At 41.5% G+C, this 23,063-nt stretch overlaps 1 protein-coding gene across 8 annotated transcripts in view; it reads left to right on the top strand.

Moving 5' to 3' along the window:
• Window positions 1-23,063, top strand: part of LOC137417775 (inactive rhomboid protein 1-like) — a 120,001-nt gene that overhangs the window by 23,494 nt on the left and 73,444 nt on the right. For 6 of the 8 annotated variants that reach the window (XR_013624793.1, XM_078785964.1, XM_078785968.1 and 3 more), the window contains exon 2: window positions 22,705-22,888. Coding sequence is in view for 7 of the 8 variants with exons in the window: in XM_078785964.1 (XP_078642090.1) it covers window positions 22,790-22,888 (99 nt within the window). In the remaining variant the exon portion in view is untranslated. Of the gene's footprint in view, window positions 1-461; window positions 652-22,704; window positions 22,889-23,063 lie in introns of those variants that run through there. The other 2 variants (XM_068103673.2, XM_068103676.2) reach the window with 1 other exon arrangement.

The following is a 23,063-nucleotide window of genomic DNA, read 5'->3' on the forward strand; positions in this document are numbered from 1 at the left end:
GTTGGTTACATAAGTGCAGACTCTGTTGGACCTACTGACCTCTTACAGTATGTAAATTTACTTGCATCTGAACCTGAATTATTATTATTTGTTGCATCCATAACAGATAGATGGCAGGCACCGAACACAGGATCTGAGTGAAATGTCACAATATTAAACACTTGTCCAGCAAGTGCACGGCTCTATGGATCATTTCTGTTGTTGGCAACACTGAGTCTTGGTTTACAATGCACCCATTGTATTCCTCTGCATGATTCACAGTCACACAGCAAGTAAGTGTAGATGTTTGCAGACTGCCGACTTACAATTCGACATTTTCAAATATCCTGCAGAAAGCCAGGGATTTTCAAAGAAAAGTAATTTTTTCTCAATTCCAAGAAACATGATCGTCAAGGTATTCCAGGGCGGTGTTTGGAGGTGAGAAGAGTTCTTCAAGTGCTTGCCGTTGACGTTGGAAGGGAGGGGCAATGAGGAAGCACGTGGGCTGAAAGCGGTTTATCTGAGTGCACACTGTGCCTGGAAGTACCCTTTTGGCCACGCATTATCTGAACCTTCTTTGGCTTGGCTATTTATAGTGATCTGAGGCCTCAGACCACTCGCTGGCTTACACCTTCGTGCCTTTGCGATACCTTTCATCTGGCCCGAGATAGGGTATGGACTGTGTCAGCATGGGAGTGTTTTGTCTGTTGTCTACATTTTGCTCCTTCCATGTTGGTTGTCCGTTGGTAGTGTATGAGGAAGTAGTCATTGTCAAGTGTGTGTGTGTGTGTGTGTGTGTGTGTGTGTGTGTGTGTGTGTGTGTGTGTGTGTGTGTGTGTGTGTGTGAATAAAAGAGAGAGATAGAATTGTGAGGAACAGAAATGACAAAACGAGATGTGTGTGCGTGTATGTATATATGTATATATATATATATATATATATATATATATATATATATATATATATATATATATATATATATATATATATATTATATATATATATATATATATATATGTATATGTATATGTATATATGTATATGTATATATGTATATGTATATATATACGTATATGTATATATATATATGTATATATATATATATATATATATATATATATATATATATATATATATATATATATATATATATATATATATATATCTGTGCAGCGTCTGTCCTGTCCTGTGTTGTCCTGTGTTGTATTGTGTTGTGTTGTCACTGAACTACTTTCTCAAACTTTTATGAAATCGTACCAAACTTCTGGTATGCACATATCTCTCCCGTCGGTATGTCCTAAGGGTATTTTTTTTGAAAAAAGTTCTGTTTTTTATTTATTTAAATTTTTTGGGGAAATTTTTTTTTTCAACTTCAATTGTTTATAAAATGTGATATCACGTATATTACAAATACATTTGTGCAAAATAATTGTTTGAATTATGATTGGTTTAAACCATGACAAAATGGCAACTCGGGTACTGTCATTTTTCTATACTAGTGCGTGCCCGTACGTGCGGGGAGGTAAGTACGTGGACATACGTACGTTGACGTACGTACCAAAAATAAGGCTTCACTGTCCGGAAGTTCGCATATCGCAGTTACGATTAATCGCAAATTAGTTTTAATGGCCAATTTTTCAAACCGCGAGGCAGAAACACCAAACGCACGCGGTTCCTTCGCTGTAGCTTGACCGTACGTGCAAAGAAAAATTTAAACTTTCATCGTTCCTTCGGTCTTCGCTCTCGTCCTTCGCCGTTCCTTCGCTCTCGTCCTTCGCTGTTCCTTCATTCACGTACAAAACGTATGTGTTTGCTAAATAAATGGCCATAACTTGGTAACCACTTGTCCGATTAATACCAAAACTTGAAAAGGCACATCCTCAGGTCACCAGCAATATACCTGGCAAGTTTCACTTAGATCGGACCTGTGGTTGTCGAGAAACAGCGGTCACAGACATACACACAGACAGACACACAGACACACAGCGATTGCTTGCATTATAACCACCTTTAGAGGCCATTTTTCCCCGCAAAGCGGGGGTTGGCCTTTTTCGGGAACCGTGGTTGTTGTTGTTTTTCGGTCCCCTTTTTGAAGCAATGTTTTACGGCCGGATGCCCTTCCTGACGCCAACCCTTTTTGCCACCTTTAACGACAAACAGGGAATTACCAGTGAACTGGTACTCAATTAGCCGACCTCGGAAGGATGACAGGATGAGTCAACCCCCCTGGCGTTAATTCAGCAATCGACCAGGATTCGAACCCAGGATCCTTGGATCCTAAACCGGCACCCTAGCCGCTAGCCCAACACCAGGGTTGTGAGGAACAGAAATGACAAAACGAATGGCAGCTTGCATTATAGAGAGATATCTACACATCTGGGCAGTGTCTGTGTTGTCACTTAACGACTCCCTCAAACTTTTGTTTCCGTGGTTGTGAAGTGTTTTTAATAATGTTGTGGTGGTTTTGAATCACGTGGTGGTGAGGTATTTTGAATTATTTGGTTGTGAGGTGTTTTTAAATGATGTGGTGTTGAGGTGTTTTTAAATCAAATTGTGGTGAGGTGTTTTTAAATCACATGGTGGTGAGGTGTTTTGAATTACCTGGTGGTGAGGTATTTATAATTACGTGGAGGTGAGGTGTTTTTAATTATGTGGTGGTGAGGTGTTTTGAATTAGTTGGTGGTGAGGTGTTTTTAAATGACGTGGTGAGGTGTTTTTAATTTTGTGGCTGTGAGGTGTTTTTATTACGTGTTTTATGGCTGTGAGGCGTTTTTAATTTTGTGGTGGTGAGGTGTTTTTATTCCGTGTTTTATGGCTGTGAGGTGTTTTTATTACGTGCTTTGAGGTGTTTTTAATTTCATGGTGGTGAGGTGTTTTTATTACGTGTTTTATGGCTGTGAGGTGTTTTTATTACGTGTTTTATGGCTGTGAGGTGTTTTTATTTTCGTGGCGGTGAGGTGTTTTTATTACGTGTTTTATGACTGTGAGGTGTTTTTATTACGTGTTTGATGGCTGTGAGGTGTTTTAAATTACTTCGTGGTGAGGTGTTTTGAATTACTTGGTGGTGAGGTGTAATCGTCCCAAACTTCCAGTCTGCACCTACCCCTCCCCTATGTGTGTGCTGAGGGGTTCTTTCTTGAAAAAAAACCATTCAACCTAAATTGCTTATAAAAATGTAATAGCACAAACACAACAAATACATTTGTGCAAAATAATTGTTTGTATTATGATTGGTGTAAATCATGACAACACAGCAACTCAGGTACAGTCATGAGCCTCAGCTGAAATAAGCCCGTTCCAAGCTAGTATATATATATATATATATATATATATATATATATATATATATATATATATACATATATATATATACACAGTCATGTGAAAAAGTAAGTACACCCCATGTAAAGTTTTGACTTTTTCAACATATTTCAACATACAGCTATTTGATCTTCATTTCAACAATATTGATAGATAAAGGTGATATAATATAATAAATATCATGAAACATTTACATTTTGTCATCCATTGTATAATTTAAATAAACATAAATGCAAATTTCGCATGTGGAAAAAGTAAGTACACCCTTGGCTCTAATAGGTGGTATTGCCCCCTTTGGCAGAAACAACTTCAAGTACGCGTTTCTTATAACTGTCTACCAGTCTCTGACATCGACTGGGAGAAATTTTTGCTCACTCCTCTATGCAGAATTATTTCAGCTGTGCGATGTTTGAGGGGTTTCTTGCATGCACAGCTCGTTTCAAATCCCCAGACAACATCTCGATGGGATTTAGATCCGGGCTTTGACTTGGCCATTCCAGAACCCTCCATTTCTTTCTTTTCAGCCATTCCTTGGTGGATTTACTAGTATGTTTAGGGTCATTGTCATGTTGCAAGGTCCACCTTCGGTTGAGCTTCAACTTACTGACAGATGGCCTCACATTATCCTCAAGCACCCTCTGGTACAATGAAGAATTCATAGTGGATTCTATGATGGTGAGTTGCCCAGGCCCTGATGCAGCAAAGCTGCCCCAAACCATAATATTTCCACCATCATGCTTTACAGTTGGTATAAGGTTCTTGTGGTCAAATGCTGTCTTTGGTTTTCGCCAAACATGTCTTCTGGTACTGTGGCCAAATAGCTCTACCTTTGACTCATCTGTCCAGAGCACATTGTTCCAGAAGTGGTGGTCTTTGCCTTGGTGTTCATTGGCAAACTATAGTCTTGCCCTGATGTTCTTTCTGGACAGCAAAGGTTTCCTCCTGGCACACCTCCCATGTAGATCAAATTTGTGCAGCTTCTTTCTAATGGTAGACTCTTGCACTTTGACATCAACAGTGGCAAGAGCTACCTGTACATCCCGTGATGACATTCTGGTGTTCTTAGAGACTTCTTTCAGCATCTTGCGGTCTGCTCTCGGGCTGATCTTGCTGGGGCAGGCCTGGCCTGAACAAGTTGGCAGTTGTTTGGAATCTTCTCCACCTGTTGATGATCTTCAGGACAGTCGAATGATTGATTTCAAATTGTTTGGAGATCTTTTTAAATCCCTTCCCAGACTCGTAGGCATCTTTAACCTTCTTTCTGAAGGCCTCAGAGAGCTCTTTTGATCTAGGCATGGTGAAGCCCCACACTTCAACAACAAAGAGCAAACCAAACTAAATGTGTGAGGTTTAAATAAGACAGGTTCCTCCAAGATCCTCTCTGACGATGTTCTAATCATTTGCACCTGAGCTGGTGCACCTGATTCTAATTTTAGGTATTTGAAGTAGTGATAAATGTAGGGGTGTACTTACTTTTTCCACATGCAAAATTTGCATTTATGTTCATTTAAATGATACAATGGACAACAAAATGTAAATGTTTCATGATATTTGTTATATTATATCACCTTTATCTGTCAATATTGTTGAAATGAAGATCAAATAGCTGTATGTTGAAATATGTTGAAAAAGTCAAAACTTTACATGGGGTGTACTTACTTTTTCATGTGACTGTATCTGTTCAGTGTCTGTGTTGTGTTGTGTTGTCTTGTCTTGTGTTGTGATGTCACTGAACTACTTTCTCAAATTTTTGTGAAATCATACCAAACTTCTGGTATGCACATATCTCTCCCGTCCGTATGTCCTAAGGGTATTGTTTTTGAAAAAAATTCCAATTTTTTTTTTTTTGGGGGGGGGGGGGGGGGGGATTTTTTTCGGGACTTTTTTTTTTTCAACTTCAATTGTTTATAAAATGTGATATCACGTACATTTCAAATGCATTTGTGCAAAATAATTGTTTGAATTATGATTGGTTTAAACCATGACAAAACGGCAACTCGGGTACTGTCATTTTTCTATATATCCACACATCTGGGCAGTGTCTGTGTTGTCACTTAACGACTGCCTCAAACTTTTGTTTCCGTGGTTGTGAAGTGTTTTTAATAACGTTGTGGTGGTTTTGAATCACGTGGTGGTGAGGTATTTTGAATTGTGAGGTGGTGAGGTGTTTTTAAATGATGTGGTGAGGTGTTTTAAAATCACATGGTGGTGAGGTGTTTTGAATTACGTGGTGGTGAGGTGTTTTGAATTACGTGGTTGTGAGGTATTTGTAATTACGTGGTGGTGAGGTGTTTTTAATTATGTGGTGGTGAGGTGTTTTGAATTAGTTGGTGATAAGGTGTTTTGAATTATGTGGTGGTGAGGTGTTTTGAATTAGTTGGTGATAAGGTGTTTTTAATTATGTGGTGGTGAGGTGTTTTTAAATGACGTGGTGGTGAGGTGTTTTTATTACGTGTTTTATGGCTGTGAGGTGTTTTCAATTTCGTGGTGGTGAGGTGTTTTTAATTTTGTGGTGGTGAGGTGTTTTTATTACGTGTTTCATGGCTGAGGTGTTTGAATTACTTGGTGGTGAGGTGTTTTGAATTACTTGGTGGTGAGGTGTTTTGAATTACGTGGTGGTGTGGTGTTTTGAATTACTTGGTGGTGAGGTGTTTTGAATTACGTGGTGGTGAGGTGTAATCGTCCCAAACTTCCGGTCTGCACCTACCCCTCCCCTATGTATGTGCTGAGGCGTTCTTTCTTGAAAAAAAAACATTCAACATAAATCTTCAACCTAAATATGACTGTAAAAATGTAATATCACAAACACAACAAATACATTTGTGCAAAATAATTGTTTGTATTATGATTGGTGTAAATCATGACAACACAACAACTCAGGTACAGTCATATCCTCAGTTAAAATAAGCCCGCTCCTCAGTAACGACGCGTGGTGAGGCGAGCGCAGCGAGCCGAGCCAAGCTAGTATATGTATATATGTCGAGAACAGAACCATGTTCCACACCTTGAGTTCAAGAGATAACAAGATTTAATGATGAACCAATATCACAGCGCTGTGGAGGGTGTAAGAGTCATACCCTTCACAAATGAACAGCATGGCCACATACACTCCTGAGTTCCTTACAGAAAGAACTTCCTTATATACTTGCAGAGTGTGATAAAAATCTCCGCTAATTTTGGCAAGTTTCAGCAGTATAATGCACAATGGGGGAAACGTTGACCAGTACCCCCACCAATGTCCTATCTTCTTTGGCATGAGCAAAGGGCAAGATGCGGGAGGGAGAAAGAGCACCGTGACATTCTCAAAACTTATCTTCCATGTTGGCTTTTGGTCAAGGACAGACAGACGCGTTTTCACTAGGGGTCTAACAGAGCAAGCAGTTTCACTATCTTTCTACATTTTTTGGCACAGTTGGACAATAAAACATAGTTCAAAACAAGAGGGAACATGGTAAGCTTAATCCTTTTCACAAAGCATCCATTATTAAATGCAAACCACAATTACATAAGGCACAATAAAAGGCATGATCTCGACATTCCCCCATTTGGTCTCTACGAGACTACGTATCACAGAGACCAGGCCACATCGGCTTTATTTGCAAAGCAAAAGAGTATAGTGTTATATGTGGCCACATCGGGCTTTATTGAGTGTTGTATGTGTGTCCTCCAAAGGCATGCCACGCACATAAAGTACCTTGCATGCATGTTTGAAAGGTGTCATGTTGTGCGTGTTTGGAACATGAAGACTCAGAACATGAAAGTCTATTAACGTTTCGGATCCACAACGAAGGCCTCTGGTCCAGATGAGGTTCTGCTCCGCCAGGGGGCCAACAACCTCCCCTGCGGAACTTGCTCCCCCCACCCTTTGCAGATGCGGTCCTTGCAGATCTTCGAAGTTAATCAACGATCATGCCCATGAGATCTCTCACGTGCTGCTGTTCTGGGGAATACATAATGTTGTCAGTATCTTGTATCTCATGTTCCTGGTCAGGGTACAGAGCGTTAAAATCCGAATCACTTGAAGCAAAGAGATCCAAAACATTGAAGCAAAGAGAGGGACTTCCTTTATGTCAAAGTCTCCCATGGACGCCTGGTCGGCTTGCGGGTCTAGGATATCCATGTCGGGTCCCTCGACTGCCAGACCCAGCGTCGCAATCAGATCCATAGTTGGGTCGGAAGGGGGTGTACAGCTGTGAGCTTGTAATACATAAGAGGCGTTAGCCAGTACACGCAAGGGGTTTACCACACAAGTATCACAGTCATCACAAACATCAATACAGGCATCAGCCAGTTCCCACAAGGGATTTTCAACACAAGTATCAGTCATCACAAAAATCAATACAATCTTCTGAAGCGCCGGTCACATCTGCCTTGTTGTAGGACCCATTCAGGTCGACGGCCTCTGTGGTCAAGATCATGGTCTTCCGACGGCGGTTTCTTCATCGTCCATCCTGAAAAATACTTTCTTACACACACCATGGTCAAATTCCTAGCCCCCCGTCCCACCAATTGGCATTTAGTTACCTTATTTCTCAGATGGTTGGCTTATTCATAGCCGCAATTCCTGTGTCGTGTCTGGAAATTTAAATGCCATATTTACTTTCACCAATTTCCGAAAATACCTTCCTTTTAATCATCTTCCCTACATCTAATAATACATGATTTACCAACCATTTCCCCCCCATTTGGTCAATGGAAATAATCGGTATTCTCCCCTTCAAAATTTCACTGTTATCCTATCAATACCTGGACATTTTTTCCCTTCTTTCCTAGATACGCGAATTTCACACCAGTATATACCCACTGGAAAAATTATCTGAAAAATAACGAAATCGTCTCCAAGTTCTCTAGCTAATCTCCATCCGCAATCACCAACTTTACCCTTCTATGCATTTTGCCTTAGGTTTTAGAACCTAGAGTCAACCAAAAACAACAACTAGCCTCCCAAAGCCATTTCCCTGCAAGAGCGGAGGTTAGCCTTGCGGTCCACATGACAATCTTCTTCATTTTGCTCTATCACCTCCCTTTGAGCAATAATTCAATTGATGTGATTCCCACATACCTGGTGGAGTTCTGTTCACCTGGTCTGCAGAGCCGTGATCCAATCTTCACCAGCCCCCAATCACCTCCTCGATTGGGGTCATTCTGCATGTAACAATCTAACGCAACATTATTAAACGAAATTCACAACTTTACATTCATTGGTTCCTCCCAGTGCAAGCCAACCCCTTGTATCACCTTCTTATCTCAAAAACAACAGTCCATAACTAACCACTTTCCTTTATTTCCTGTCTTTTCCATTAACATTTTACAACCTTTTCCTCTACTTCCTCAACAATTCCTAACAAAGTCACCTGTCATTGACAAATAATCCATCTGAGTCGACTTTCCAATCCAATCATCTTTGCACTTTCCACGACCTTCTTCACACTTCCTCCCAAACCTTTCCTTCAGACACAACCCACATGAGTTATGAATACAATTTCCCCTTTCAGGCGCATGTCTAGCCACTCACAAAGTGTCCACAAGACAATGTCACCATATTTCACACCTCAGCTCTCGAGACCACCCAGGGGTCCCTTGAGAGATGCATCCTAATGTTAATCAGCTCTCGAGAGCTCAATTTTGAACAGGGGTAAACCCAGCAATACTCAATTCTGCCAAGCAAGAGGCCAGAGCAGTATCACCCCTCTTCCCTCTGCCCACCATAACTGGCAGACAGACAATGGCGAGCCACCAGCCCCAACCCTACAAGGCTCCAGCTCCCATCCAAAGGACACAAACTCCCTCAGACTGGCATAATCTCTTTGCTAGCTTATGTACGAACCAAGTTTGCAAACAAATAGTTTTCCAAATAAAACACAGTTGTCACCCTATTGCACCATATTGGCAGAATTCACTTCAGCTCTCTACCACTCTTGTGTCGAGTGGTGCCCCAAAATGACATTGCACGAACCCTTTCAATACCCGTCTAAACCTACTGCCATTTAACGACGCTTCCCAGATGACGGTTCCCCATACACTATTCTGGCACAAAATTGTTGCATCCCACAGATGCCACGATTATTTGAACAAACTCATTTTCCTAATCCACCTGTTCAATTCTCATTTCAATTTAAAGTCAATCCAATGTCCTCCAATACCTCTCTTAGCATCCCATGCACCTGTTGCAGACACCTGTTTTAGCCTCTGGCCCAATAGCTGCCCAATAAACAAATAATAAAAAGAAAATAACCTGATCTATTTATTGAAATAGACCTAATTCTCATGTTGGTCAATTTTTTCACCCACTGTGACTCTCGCGTCAATCCTGCCATTTCCAACCACATTTCCAGCGAGGATGACGTCACTATTTCACACCTTTCTTCCCTTGAACAGCGGGAGTCCTCCAAGAGATGCATTCCGATGTAAATCACTTCAAAGTACCCGAATAGCCCTACGGACTGCATCACTGAAATAAATCCTGGCTTCAAATCAACTTTCTCAAACTTAACTATGATAAATCTGAAATAATCGCATCATCTTCCTTCGAACTCAGAGCACACCGACACGGTATCCATCAAACATTGGATTCATATTTCCACAGACCTCCACCACTCTGTTAAATCCTAAACATGCCCAATGGGCAATCCCCTCTGCTCAGGGCTGCAAAATGCTGGATTCTAACCTTCCCAAACACAGCTCTTGTCCGCCAGGCTGCAAATTCAAAGCATTTTCAGTCCCCCTTTTTTCCCATACACTAGCCAGTGTAAGCCAGCCAAACATAAACAAAGAGGTTCCAGCGAGCTGTGACCTCCATAACTCTAAACAACTCCACTGGCACTTTTTAAAACAAACTTTCCCAGTCACTTACTAAAATAAAGTGCAGCTCTTGTCCGTAGATATACGTTAACCAAGATTACATGAGACTTGACAACAATAGTACTGCCCCGTGGAGCAAGGCATCAGAGACAACTCCCCTCCACCTTGACTTACCCCAGGTAGAATTTGGCTACCTACAGAGAAAGTACCTGCACAACACATTTACAAACCAATTCGTCCCCTCGCATTAGGGGACATCACAAATGTTCCACCACAATTCACAGCAGGTGACCACCCACCTGCCTTCTGTCGAAGTCCAGTTCAATTTTCTGAGTTTCCATTCACAGACAGACAGACAGACGAACCCCCAACGTACTAACAGGATGGTCTCACAGAGGCCATTCCATTCAAATCTGTAGGCTGCCACGATTCTTCCTGCCAGGACACACCATCATAGTCACCATAGTCACACGACACGTCAGCAGACACAGTGAATGACATTCGACACCATAACTGACACCGCAGACACTGCTCCTCCTTGATCCATATCTGCAGACGCAGTCAGACACACCCAGTCGGACAGACAGACTGGCTCCACATTACAACTGCAAACATCCGAAATGACAACAGCTAACACCAAATATTTATTGTCCCCCTTTCAGGGAAGTCAAATCAACCACCATTAAAGCACAAAACAGAAAACGACCATATACTCAGAGTATACACCATATACTCAGAGTGAGACCCGAAAATCAAGCAGACAGACCGACAATCGAACCTGTCTTTCGACACTGCCGAACGACAAGTCTGCAGACACTGAGGGAGTGACTTTCGACCCCCAATAAACACCGCGGACACCGCTTTGGTCCGCACCTGCAACTCCATCACGCGCCTCCAACTTCTTTTTCGGCGCATCGATCAACACAAATGTACCGACGCATCTTATATTCTACACATTGCTATCCAACCTTTCGCCACAGTCCCATCACAAACAATGTATCTCTCGCGGCATGCATGGCGGGAATCACACTCGTATTGCACCAACATGGAATTCGAGCACATTCCATAGTTGCGAAAATATTGTGCTGGACAAGACATTATTATCATTGACTTGCGCTTTCACACGCATGGCAAAATCCACGGATGTACAAAGTCAAAGTGCCCTCTCCCTTAATTAATCCACACTGTACCTCGGCACACATCCTCAGATAATTAAATACATGTTTTAATCCAAGCGTGCATCCTCGCACCAGCTCCACCACCACCTTCCAACCACCGCAGGTGCACCTGAACTCCATGGCACACCCGCAACTCCCTCAAAATCAGTGTTCAAAGACATGACTCCATGGACAGCCAGAAAGTCAGACAAATACGGACACACACACACAGAGATAGACACAGGTGGGTTATCGCCTGCATTCTGTACAAATTCCATGTTCCTGTCCATAAGTTGGCCCATCAAGTGTAACCCCTTTCACGAAACCTTTTCTGAGGGTCAAATGTAACAGACAGACAGACCGGCAAATAGGCAGGGGCAAACCCCGAGGCCCCAGACACCATCACCACACACATACCCCGCATCACATAGGAGTATCAACATTTGTCATAGGAGTATCAACTTAAAATATCCACCCGCTCTGATCCTCCAGAGCTGAGGAAACCAGCCAACCTGAGCCCGACAGCAAATGCCATATGTCTTCGTCTCAAATCGAGGGCAAAATTTCACAATGGCAAACAATTAATATATTGTCCACATTCATCTTGGTCACCCCAACCCATCCTGGCTCTCCCAAGAGCTCCGTGTCCGGACAGACAGACAGATAAACAGACCGGGTGAAATCATAACCATCCATCCTTCCGATTGGACTCACGCCAGCATCACATGTCATTCTTGCCTTCATTCAACGCATTCTGCCATCCCAAGTCGGCCAAATACAAGCCCCGGCCATGCCGTTGAATAAACACCTAGTCGGTTGACAGCCTATCATTTTTGACTTTTACTCCCATTCTCCCTTGCTACATCTGGAGAGCCATTAATGTGGGGATGTAATTGAACACTTGTTTTAAAGCCCTGTCTACACATGCTCTCCATAACATACTCATTATTCCCTGCCAATTTTCCCCAGCAGACTGAGTCCCACATGGCATCTCAAAATCTAAACTGATACCTCTTATTTCTTCCTAAATGTACTCATCCGGATTGCCCAACGCCCGCAGGCAATTTGGGGAACCCCTTGTCAATCAATGACACACATCAATGACACACACACAATAAACACAAATACACGCTGCAATGACAGATCATTCATTCCCTTATACACACATACCATGTGACTGACCCTTTATTCTCCATACAATACAGTATAAATTCATGCACACTCATGCACACTCCAATCCTACCTACCTGTGAACTTACCTGGCTCCGTGCTGTGAGCCGATCCATCCCTTGGTTTCTACCTGGATTTCTTTCTTCCTGTGCTTTTGAAGTCTCAGCACTTCTCCTGCCTTTCTCCTATCTGGTACCTGCGCTTTTCTGATTCCAGTTTAATTTATCCTTCTCCAAAAATCACATAAACATTTCCTATTTCCTCATATAAGAAATAACCAATATCTCCCTTGAGATACAAAACAAAACGTTTCCAACTCTAGCATCCCAAAGTCTTCCTTGGAAGCATGCTCGACAATGCAGCACTGCTTCCACTCAGCACACAACATACATGTGCTCACTCCAACACATCACTTCAAGCTACCTCATCACTCGCATTGTTCACACACACGAATGCGTCTCCTGCTTGTGCACAGCATGGTCCGCATTCCTGTCTCGATTCTGTCCCACCTCGCTGTTCCCCGCGAGGCAGCTACTCCGTTGCCCCGGCAACCTGCCTGCATGTCTCGGCTCGCGTGTTTACAGCTGGATTCCACACACCTCGTACATTATAATCCTCTCTGTTTTATTTCTCCAGATCTAACCTCATCTTTTGTCCAGAAAGAGCTAATACTTGACCTGCCTATAGCATATTGTCAGAACTCCTTCCTTTGGGTAAAAACTGCACCGGATGTGCATGCCTTAAATCCTGAGACAGGACAAAGAAGGCCTTGAGGGGGGGGGGTTTATCAGATACACACATCCAGTGCGTAGCTTAACTTAAAATACTCATCGTCCTACCTTCCTTGGGCTAGTCCCTCCAGCGGGTCGAAGATCGGGCCGCCCCCCGATCTGTAATACCCTTCTCTTAACACAGTACTATTACTCCGACATACCTTAATCTCCCTTAAGATATTTAATTAACGTGCACGGAACATTTTCCCGTCCATGCGCCCAGGCGGTCGCTCCCAGCGCACGGCAGCACGACCCCCATTTGCAAGAAGCAGCTCGTGATGCGTACAAGGCGCAAGGAAGCGCCCCGAGGCCATCCACCGAAAAATCCTGCCTTTTAGTTTACCGCGCCGATATTTCCCTCATCCGGTCCTCCCGCGGCGCTAACTCGCGGTCAATGCTTGTATAGCGCTTCTAACTTGTCTAACTTATCACCCATGCCAGGGCTTTCCTAAAGGGGTTCTCCCTTCTTAACTTAGCTTAACACTTATCCTGGCCATCCTCCTTGGGTCCCCTCCGTTAGTCCGCAGCCAATACTTTCTCTGGTTACTATCAACCCCATCAACTCCATCTTGTCTCTAGACTGCCCTGCCTGGGAAGTTCTTGGCTTTACCAAGAAGTCCCCCCTTTTTGCTAACTGACCCCCATTTCTTGGTTCATCAATAGACAACTTGTTACCCGAGCCAAATAGGCCTGTACTTACACACCAGATTCCAATTTGTTCGTGATCCAAGCACGGAACGACGAAATGGAAGACAGACAGCCTGAGTGAGTGAACGGAGCTCAATTTGGAAAGACCCCTCAGTATGAAAACTCACGTTAATCGAATCAGTGCTGGCCAGCCTCTCCGCTGAGTCCCCACAGGGTCTGCCTCCCAAATATCGCTCAGAGTCGGATCCCACTTCTGACACCAAAACTGTCGAGAACAGAACCATGTTCCACACCTTGAGTTCAAGAGATAACAAGATTTAATGATGAACCAATATCACAGCGCTGTGGAGGGTGTAAGAGTCATACCCTTCACAAATGAACAGCATGGCCACATACACTCCTGAGTTCCTTACAGAAAGAACTTCCTTATATACTTGCAGAGTGTGATAAAAATCTCCGCTAATTTTGGCAAGTTTCAGCAGTATAATGCACAATGGGGGAAACGTTGACCAGTACCCCCACCAATGTCCTATCTTCTTTGGCATGAGCAAAGGGCAAGATGCGGGAGGGAGAAAGAGCACCGTGACATTCTCAAAACTTATCTTCCATGTTGGCTTTTGGTCAAGGACAGACAGACGCGTTTTCACTAGGGGTCTAACAAAGCAAGCAGTTTCACTATCTTTCTACATTTTTTGGCACAGTTGGACAATAAAACATAGTTCAAAACAAGAGGGAACATGGTAAGCTTAATCCTTTTCACAAAGCATCCATTATTAAATGCAAACCACAATTACATAAGGCACAATAAAAGGCATGATCTCGACATATATATATATGTATATATATATATATATATATATATATATATATATATATATATATATATATATATATATATATATATATATATATATATATATATACAGTCACGTGAAAAAGTAAGTACACCCCATGTAAAGTTTTGACTTTTTCAACATATTTCAACATGCAGCTATTTGATCTTCATTTCAACAGTATTGATAGATAAAGGTGATATAATATAACAAATATCATGAAACATTTACATTTTGTAGTCCATTGTATAATTTAAATAAACATAAAAGCAAATTTCACATGTGGAAAAAGTAAGTACACCCTTGGCTCTAATAGGAGGTATTGCCCCCTTTGGCAGAAACAACCTCAAGTAGGCGTTTCTTATAACTGTCTACCAGTCTCTGACATCGACTGGGAGAAATTTTTGCCCACTCCTCCATGCAGAATTCTTTCAGGTGTGCGATGTTTGAGGGGTTTCATGCATGCACAGCTCGTTTCAAATCCCCCCACAACATCTCGATGGGATTTAGATCCGGGCTTTGACTTGGCCATTCCAGAACCCTCCATTTCTTTCTTTTCAGCCATTCCTTGGTGGATTTACTGGTATGTTTAGGGTCATTGTCATGTTGCAAGGTCCACCGTCGGTTGAGCTTCAACTTTCTGACAGATGGTCTCACATTATCCTCAAGCACCCTCTGGTACAATGAAGAATTCATAGTGGATTCTATGATGGTGAGCTGCCCAGGCCCTGATGCAGCAAAGGTGCCCCAAACCATAATATTTCCACCACCATGCTTTACAGTTCGTATGAGGTTCTTGTGCTCAAATGCTGTCTTTGGTTTTCGCCAAACATGTCTTCTGGTACTGTGGCCAAATAGCTCTACCTTTGACTCATCTGTCCAGAGCACATTATTCCAGAAGTGCTGGTCTTTGCCTCGGTGTTCATTGGCAAACTTTAGTCTTGCCCTGATGTTCTTTCTGGACAGCAAAGGTTTCCTCCTGGCACACCTCCCATGTAGATCAAATTTGTGCAGCCTCTTTCTAATGGTAGACTCGTGCACTTTGACAGCAACAGTGGCAAGAGCTACCTGTAGGTCCCGTGATGACATTCTGGGGTTCTTAGAGACTTCTTTCAGCATCTTGCGGTCTGCTCTCAGGCTGAACTTGCTGGGGCAGCCTGGCCTGAACAAGTTGGCAGTTGTTTGGAATCTTCTCCACTTGTAGATGATCTGCCGGACAGTCGAATGATTGATTTCAAATTGTTTGGAGATCTTTTTAAATCCCTTACCAGACTCGTAGGCCTCTATAACCTTCTTTCTGAAAGCCTCAGAGAGCTCTTTTGATCTCGGCATTGTGACGCCGCACACTTCAGCAACAAAGAGCAAACCAAACTAAATGTCTGAGGTTTAAATAAGACAGGTTCCTCCAAGATCCTCTCTAACGATGTTCTAATCATTTGCACCTGAGCTGGTGCACCTGATTCTAATTTTAGGTGTTTGAAGTAGTGATAAATGTCGGGGTGTACTTACTTTTTCCACATGCGAAATTTGCATTTATGTTTATTTAAATTATACAATGGACTACAAAATATAAATGCTTCATGATATTTGTTATATTGTATCACCTTTATCTTTCAATTTTGTTGAAATGAAGATCAAATGAAGATCAATATTGAAATATCAATATTGCTGCTCTACATTCATTACCCATGTCTCGCTCCCATGAATCATAAACACTTCTAGCACATGCAGTATACACTTTTCCCTTCAGCTTCAATGACACTCCCCTCCTCGTCAGCACGCCACTCAGTTCCCGAAACTTCCATCATGCACATCTCACTCGAGCAACCGTTGCCGAGTCTGATCCACCTTCCACATTGAGCATGTCTCCGAGGGTTCAAAATGTGTTCACACCTTCCAGCTTTACGCCGTCTCCAAGACCCAAGTCCACACTTCCTCCATCTGCAACTCCCTCTGTGCACACTTTACATTTGAAGGTAGCCTTCACTTCAGAATCATTGGAATCTCCCGCGATGAAGCTAACTCCAAGGGCCTCTCACTCACTCACCGCAGGCAGGTTGGTGGTCTTTCCATCTTCTATCGACTCCTCTCTGGCCTTGCCTCTGGTCTCTGGTCTCTGGCAGCTCTCTCTGGGCTCTGTCCCGCAAATATTCCTACAGGTCGCACAAGATCTGCCTGCAACCCTCTTATGGTTAAACTGCCAAAATCAAGACTCTCTGCTCACCTTCACTCCTTCATTCCTCTTTTCTCCCACCTCTGGAACAAACTCCCTCACTCTCTTGAATCCCACTCCACCCTCCAGGTCTTTAAAACAGCTGTTCACCACCATCTCTTATCTTCCCCCATCCAAAACCTTGATCTTTTCTACCCCCGCTAATTTCACCCCAATTCCACTTTTTTGAAATACCAACTTCTGTCCTGGAAGTCCTTGGTGTCCTTGTGTTTTATACTTCTCCCACCCCCCCCCCCCTTCCCACGCCTCCTCCCCCCAAGCCCTCTCCCTCCCACACATCTCCCTGCTCTCAAATGTTGTGTGCTCTCAAGTGTTTGTGTGCCTCCCCTTCTCTCCCCGTCTTGTCTTCCGCTCCCTCTTTTTATATATTTTGTTCGTCTGGTTGATTTGTTTGTGAAGTAAATGTCAGCTCTTTCACGAGCGTCGATTCAGTATACAAAAAATAAAAATAAAAAAAAAATTGCTGTATGTTGAAATATGTTGAAAAAGTCCAAACTTTACGTGGGGTGCACTTACTTTTTCACGTGACTGTATATATATTTATATATGTATATATATATATATATATATATATATATATATATATATATATATATATATATATATATATATATATATATATATATATGTATATATATGTATATATATGTATATATATGTATGTATATGTATATATATATGTATGTATATGTATATATATGTATGTATATGTATATATATGTATGTATATGTATATATATGTATGTATATGTATGTATATGTATGTATATGTATATATATGTATGTATATGTATATATATGTATGTATATGTATATATATGTATGTATATGTATATATATGTTTGTATATGTATATATATATATATATATATGTATGTATATGTATATATATGTATGTATATATATGTTTGTATATATATATATATGTATGTATATGTATATATATGTTTGTATATATATATATATATATATATATATATATATATATATATATATATATATATATATATATATATATATATATATATAATGGTATCTGTAATCTGGTTCTCCAATATATATATAACAGTTATATATAACACAGTTTGTGTGTGTGTAATGTTACCGATAGACTCCTAAATGGACAGGCTCACGTGCTTGATATTTGGCATAGACATGGCCATTGAGCCTGGGACGAACATGGCCTACCGAAAAATATTTGACGAGATCCATATTTTTTATTCATATTTACCTCAGCGCATTTCAGCGAGGAACATTATGCACGGAATCTCAGCCGGTGCCAGAGCAGCTCGATGATTCGCTCAGAGCGATCACGGGATGTTCCATCCCCGCCGCCAGACCACTGAACTGAAAATATATAGAATGACCATTGCCATTCACACCACATAGGTGGAGATGCAGCTACCGGGCGCCATCTTTGTTGGCACTCGATGCTGGGCGATGGCGATTTCCGTCACGCGTTTGCACGTAATTCAGAGCGAAAAGCGATTGCGTTTTTTCACCTTTTGTGCAATCGATCGTGTTTTGTGTCGATTTTGGCGATTTTGTGCGATATGAATTAAACGTCTTTGAAGCTGTGAAACGTCTTTCCATAACCCTTCCGTAACCGATTGGAGCAGTTTATTGCCGCACAAAATGGCATTTTAACAGTTTTCTGGCTTTTAAAATCTGGGACACGTTCAAAACAAACGAGATCCACGCAGCGAGTTGGTCGAGTCGTGCTAACCAAGATGGCGACATGGCGGCTACACTTTTCACGGAGTATGAGCGTTCTATATATTTTCAATTCAGTGCACCCGACTCGCTCACGTACTTGATTTGTGGCATAGACATGGCCATTGGGCCTTCACGGTGTAATTTGTGCGAGGCTTTTGTCCGAGTGAGTTTGAGTCGAGAAGGCGAATGTACGGGTTGGGAATGTACGGGTCTCCCTTCCCCCACCCGGCAACGCCGGTACTGGAGGGCGTCACAGGATCGGTGAGTCTCCAAAATCCGCTTCGTGCTGTTGTTGCGAAGATGCAGGACGATGTCGCGATTGTTGTGCTGCTCTCCTACCATGAGAACTGCAACGTCATTGTTGACTGGCCCTCCCCTTCCCTCCCCCTTCCCCCTCCCCCTCCGTCCTCCCCTTCCCTCCTTCCCCTCCCCCCTCCCTTCCCCCTCCCCCCTCCCTCCCCCCTCCACCCTACCTCCTCCCCTTCTCCCCTCCCCCCAACAACTCGTCGTCGAATGTCAGGCATGGCCAGGCCTGTTCGTGAATGACTTGGGCTAATCTTCCCCTTGCCGACCCTACAAGGTGGGATAATAGTGGCTGTTAAAGAACAGCAACTTTGATGTTAAACTGAACTTCACGATATGCAAAATTAAAGAACGTCCCCATGTTTACCGCTCGTTCGGTCCATCGCGAACGGTGAGGACTGAGAGGAGAAGAACGAGATTACTTGCTTATCCTTGTCCTCAAAGCCAAGACTCCACACACTGTCACTGAGTCCGCTTACCTTCTCGATCTTTAACAAGATGTTGCCTTTAGTGCTCAACTTTGCGCACAGACAAAGCGAACTCGAATGAATCGACGATTTCGACATCGGCAGCTTTCGGCGCATTCATTCATTGTTTGTTTGTTTTTAATGTGTATTGTTTCACGACCATTTAAATTACATCTTGGAGAATATACATTCCATTTTATGTCACCTCCTTTATTTTATCGAGCTGCATTTAATACAGGAATATCTTTTGAGAGAAACTAAACACACAAACTGCTCAAAGCAGTCAATACACCATCGATATCCGGTTCGTTCTCCCAACTGCGCTGGCGCAGCACCTATTGTGATAATAAATCTTGTTTATGGTTATCACGATCGTAAATCTAAAGGACGATCATCGCCCAATCGCGGTTATCGCGCAGCACTAATATATATATATATATATATATATATATATATATATATATATATATATATATATATATATATATATATATATATATATATCTATCTATATATATATATATATATATATATATATATATATATATATATATATATATATATATATATATATATATATACATACATATATACATATATACATATATCATGAATCTGTATTTTTTTAAACTCAAATATATATTTTTATATGTACTTCAATATCATGAATGAATTTATTTTGAAATACAATTTTTTATTTCCTTCACAAGAATTTCAAAAATGACCATATTTCTGGCTCACCCTGTACATCTGGTTCATAGCAAAGGGTCTGAATACTTGTGTAAATGTGATATTTCAGTTTTTTATTTGTAATAAATTTGCAAAACTTTCTAAAATACTGTTTTCTCTTTGTCATTATGTGGTATTGAGTGCAGATTGATGAGGGAAAAAATGAATTTAAACGATTTCAGCAAAAGGATGCAACGTAACAAAATGTGAAAAAAGTGAAGGGGTCTGAATACTTTCTGAATGCACTGTATAAATATATATATATATATATATATATATATATATATATATATATATGTGTATATATATATATATATATATATATATATATCATGAATCTGTATTTTTTTTAAACTCAAATATATATTTTTATATGTACTTCAATATCATGAATGCATTTATTTTGAAATACAATTTTTTATTTCCTTCAAAATAATTTCAAAAATGACCATATTTCTGGCTCACCCTGTACATTTGGTTCATAGCAAAGGGTCTGAATACTTATGTAAATGTGATATTTCAGTTTTTTATTTGTAATAAATTTGCAAAACTTTCTAAAATCCTGTTTTCTCTTTGTCATTATGTGATATTGAGTGCAGATTGATGAGGGAAAAAATGAATTTAAACGATTTCAGCATAAGGCTGCAACGTAACAAAATGTGAAAAAAGTGAAGGGGTCTGAATACTTTCTGAATGCACTGTACATATATATATATATATATATATATATATATATATATATATATATATACACAAACTTGGCATTTAATATGGAATATTTTTTTTGTGGGGGTGAACTTACTTTTCAAGATGTCTTAGAACTAAAAGTTCATTGGAATTATGTTGAAATTATTCGAGATTTTGTTAATGTGACCTTTAAAAGAAACAAAAACCACATTTGACATTTCGAAACAAATAAATTGATCCTTGAAAGTGATGTAAACTGATATCGAACTCAATTCATGGACAGTACTGTGTTAAACTTCTGTACGTTTTCCAGAAGTATCTCTTTATTTTGCACATTAGCCAAATTTTTTTTTAACAAAGTCAAAAGTTAAATTACGACTGGGATTACGGAGAGTAAAATTACAGTTCAGTACTTCGTGTAACCCCCACGAGCATTCAGGAGAGCACGTACACGTTGAGGCATGCTGTTCACGAGATTTGCCAAGGTTTGGACAGGAATAGCTTGCCATGCAGTGACAATAGCCTGCTGCAATTCACGCACAGAGGTAGGCTGCTGGTCCAAGTGGTCGATTTGACGCGTTAATTCTGCCCACAAGTTCTCTATAGGATTCATATCCGGGGACATAGCAGGCCACTCCATATGCTCTACACCATGGTCAGCAAGAAAGTGTTGGATCATGCGAGCACGATGAGGCCATGCATTGTCATCTTGGAAGACAAAGTTTCCTCGAAAGGCTGCACGAGCAAATGGAAGCAATGTTTCTTCCAGAATGGCCCTGTACTTGAACTGGTTCAGGTTTCCATTCAGAACAACAGGTCAGTTTTGCCCCCTGCATGAAAAGCAGCCCAAACGGTCACCCCACCACCTCCAGCTTGGACTCTTGGCACTATACAATCTTTGTTGTAGGCGTCATGCACTTGTCTGCGCACTCGGACACGGCCATCTTGACGATAGACCAGAAATCTAGACTCGTCACTGAAGATCACGTGATTCCAGTGTCCTGGCTGCCATTGACGGTGCTCTCTGGCCCACTGCAATCGGCGCTGGCAGTGTTGTCTGGTCAGGCGTGGCTTTCTCAGGGGACGCCTGGCACGATAGCCTGCTTGAAACAGTCGTTGGTTGACTAGCCTAATGGATACAGGCACATTTGTCAGTTGCTGCCACTCAGCCCTAAGCCGATTAGCTGACTTGGTACGGCCATTGCGGACTAACCGGTGCAGCTGGCGATCATCCCTCCTTGTGGTTCTGCGGGGATGTCCTGGCCTCGGTATTGGAGTAGGGACACCCCTCTGAGCATTTCGTTTCAGGATCTTTGACACCTGACCTTGAGTGATGCCATACTGCCGAGCAATAGCATGCTGTTTTATGCCGTAATTTCGTAAAGCCACCACTCCATGACAAACAGTATTGTCGAGTTGACGGACCATCTCCAGAGGAAGCGGCAATAACTTTTGGAGACGTGCAGCAGTTGTTTTCCACTAATACAGAACGCAACAACCCTTGTATACCCGACTGTGAAGCCAATCATCAAATGCACCTGTCCGTACATTTTGCCACGCCACCTGTGATATAATCCTGTTGTTGACTTCTTGCTGCGACAGACAATCAGTGACATGGTTCTTTTAACAAATAAATCACCAAAGTGTAAAAGAAACTCACCAGATTGATATACTGAGTGAAGAAAGTAAACCCAAGTCAAGAAAAAAAAAAAATTCCATATTAAATGCCAAGTCTGTATATATATATATATATAATATATATATATATATATATATGTATATATATATGTATATATATGTATGTTTTTATTTTCAAATGAATATGTGATAATATTAATGTTGTTTTAAAAGTTGACTTAATGTCATTTTTCTGTTCCTTGTTCTCAGGAAACCTGCATGACACTTAGTCTTCACATGCCTTCAAGGCCCAAGCTTTTCTTGTCCCCATTTCAAAAGCTCTCCACAAGTGGCAATGTCTGAGACGGTGAAGCCAACACGTCTGCAGAGGCAGAAACCCCAAGGACTCTCTATCAATGTACCGGGAAATCGGTCACCAGCTCACAGACAGCAGGTGCATAAATACAGTGTGTCAACTTTGATTGGATGAAGAAAGGCAATGGCATGGCGTGGGGAAGAGGTTAATGCTGTGGGATTATGTGGGGAAGGGAGTTGGCGTGAGTTAAGCAATACAATGGTTCAGGCTTCGATCAGTCAGTGGGAAGAGAGCAATCTTAACAAGAACTCAT

Source organism: Myxine glutinosa, chromosome 10, assembly GCF_964187855.1.
Source record: "Myxine glutinosa chromosome 10, kmMyxGlut1.1, whole genome shotgun sequence".
Taxonomy (NCBI): Eukaryota; Metazoa; Chordata; class Myxini; order Myxiniformes; family Myxinidae; genus Myxine; species Myxine glutinosa.